The sequence below is a fragment of the Monoraphidium neglectum genome (genome assembly GCF_000611645.1).
Source record: "Monoraphidium neglectum strain SAG 48.87 unplaced genomic scaffold scaffold04724, whole genome shotgun sequence".
Taxonomy (NCBI): domain Eukaryota; kingdom Viridiplantae; phylum Chlorophyta; class Chlorophyceae; order Sphaeropleales; family Selenastraceae; genus Monoraphidium; species Monoraphidium neglectum.
In genome coordinates, this window is record NW_014008905.1 from 1,857 (window position 1) to 2,535 (window position 679).

Below are 679 nucleotides of genomic sequence, written 5' to 3' on the forward strand. Positions count from 1 at the left end.
CCGGGCGGGCGGGCGGGCCCGCCGAGGCACGGCACATGCGTGCACATGGGGGCGCGGCCAGCCACTCGCGCCCGCGCCCCGCGCGCGCCGCGGGCCAGCTGCAGCAGCGTCCATACCTGCACGTTCCCAACCCATGCCACCGCGCTGCACATTTCCGCCGCCGCAGCATGCGGCGCCGCTCGCGGAGCCTTCTAGCTCGGTGATCCCACACCCTGTGGGCCCGCGGTTGCACCACCAACAGCAGCAGCAGGAACAGCAGCAGCAGCAGCAGCAGCAGCAGCAGCAGCAGCAGGTTCAGCATTCCGGGCCCAGCGGCAGCGGCAGCAGCAGCGACAGTAGCCACATTAGCAGCAGCAGCACCAGCACCCCCAGCAGCACCCCCAGCAGCAGCAGCGGCGACGAGCCCGGCCCCCGGAAAGGGTGGTGGGGGTCGATGGCGGCCAACGATAAGATGGTGCTCGCCGCCACCATGGCTTTCGTGCTCAGCAACATGGTGCGGGTTGGGACGGGCAGGGGCGATACGGGGGCCAGACGGGGTGAAATCAAAGATTGCGGGGGCGGTGGCCCGCGCCTAGCGCAGAGCGGCGCTGCTTTTCGGGGCCCCAGCGGGCCCGAACCAGGCTTGGCGGCTCGGGCGTCGCTCGGGGCTCGGCGGCCACCCGGCGGCTATGTGGCCACC

At 72.0% G+C, this 679-nt stretch overlaps 1 protein-coding gene across 1 annotated transcript in view; it reads left to right on the forward strand.

The window, feature by feature from the left end:
- Positions 1-451: 451 nt before the first annotated feature.
- The window catches only part of MNEG_14735 (putative anion transporter 6), a gene marked incomplete at both ends in the record, with an annotated part of 1,812 nt that continues 1,584 nt past the window's right edge, over positions 452-679 (forward strand). The window contains one exon of the mRNA XM_014036794.1: positions 452-493. Within this exon, the coding sequence (XP_013892248.1) occupies positions 452-493 (42 nt within the window). The remainder of the gene's footprint in view (positions 494-679) is intronic.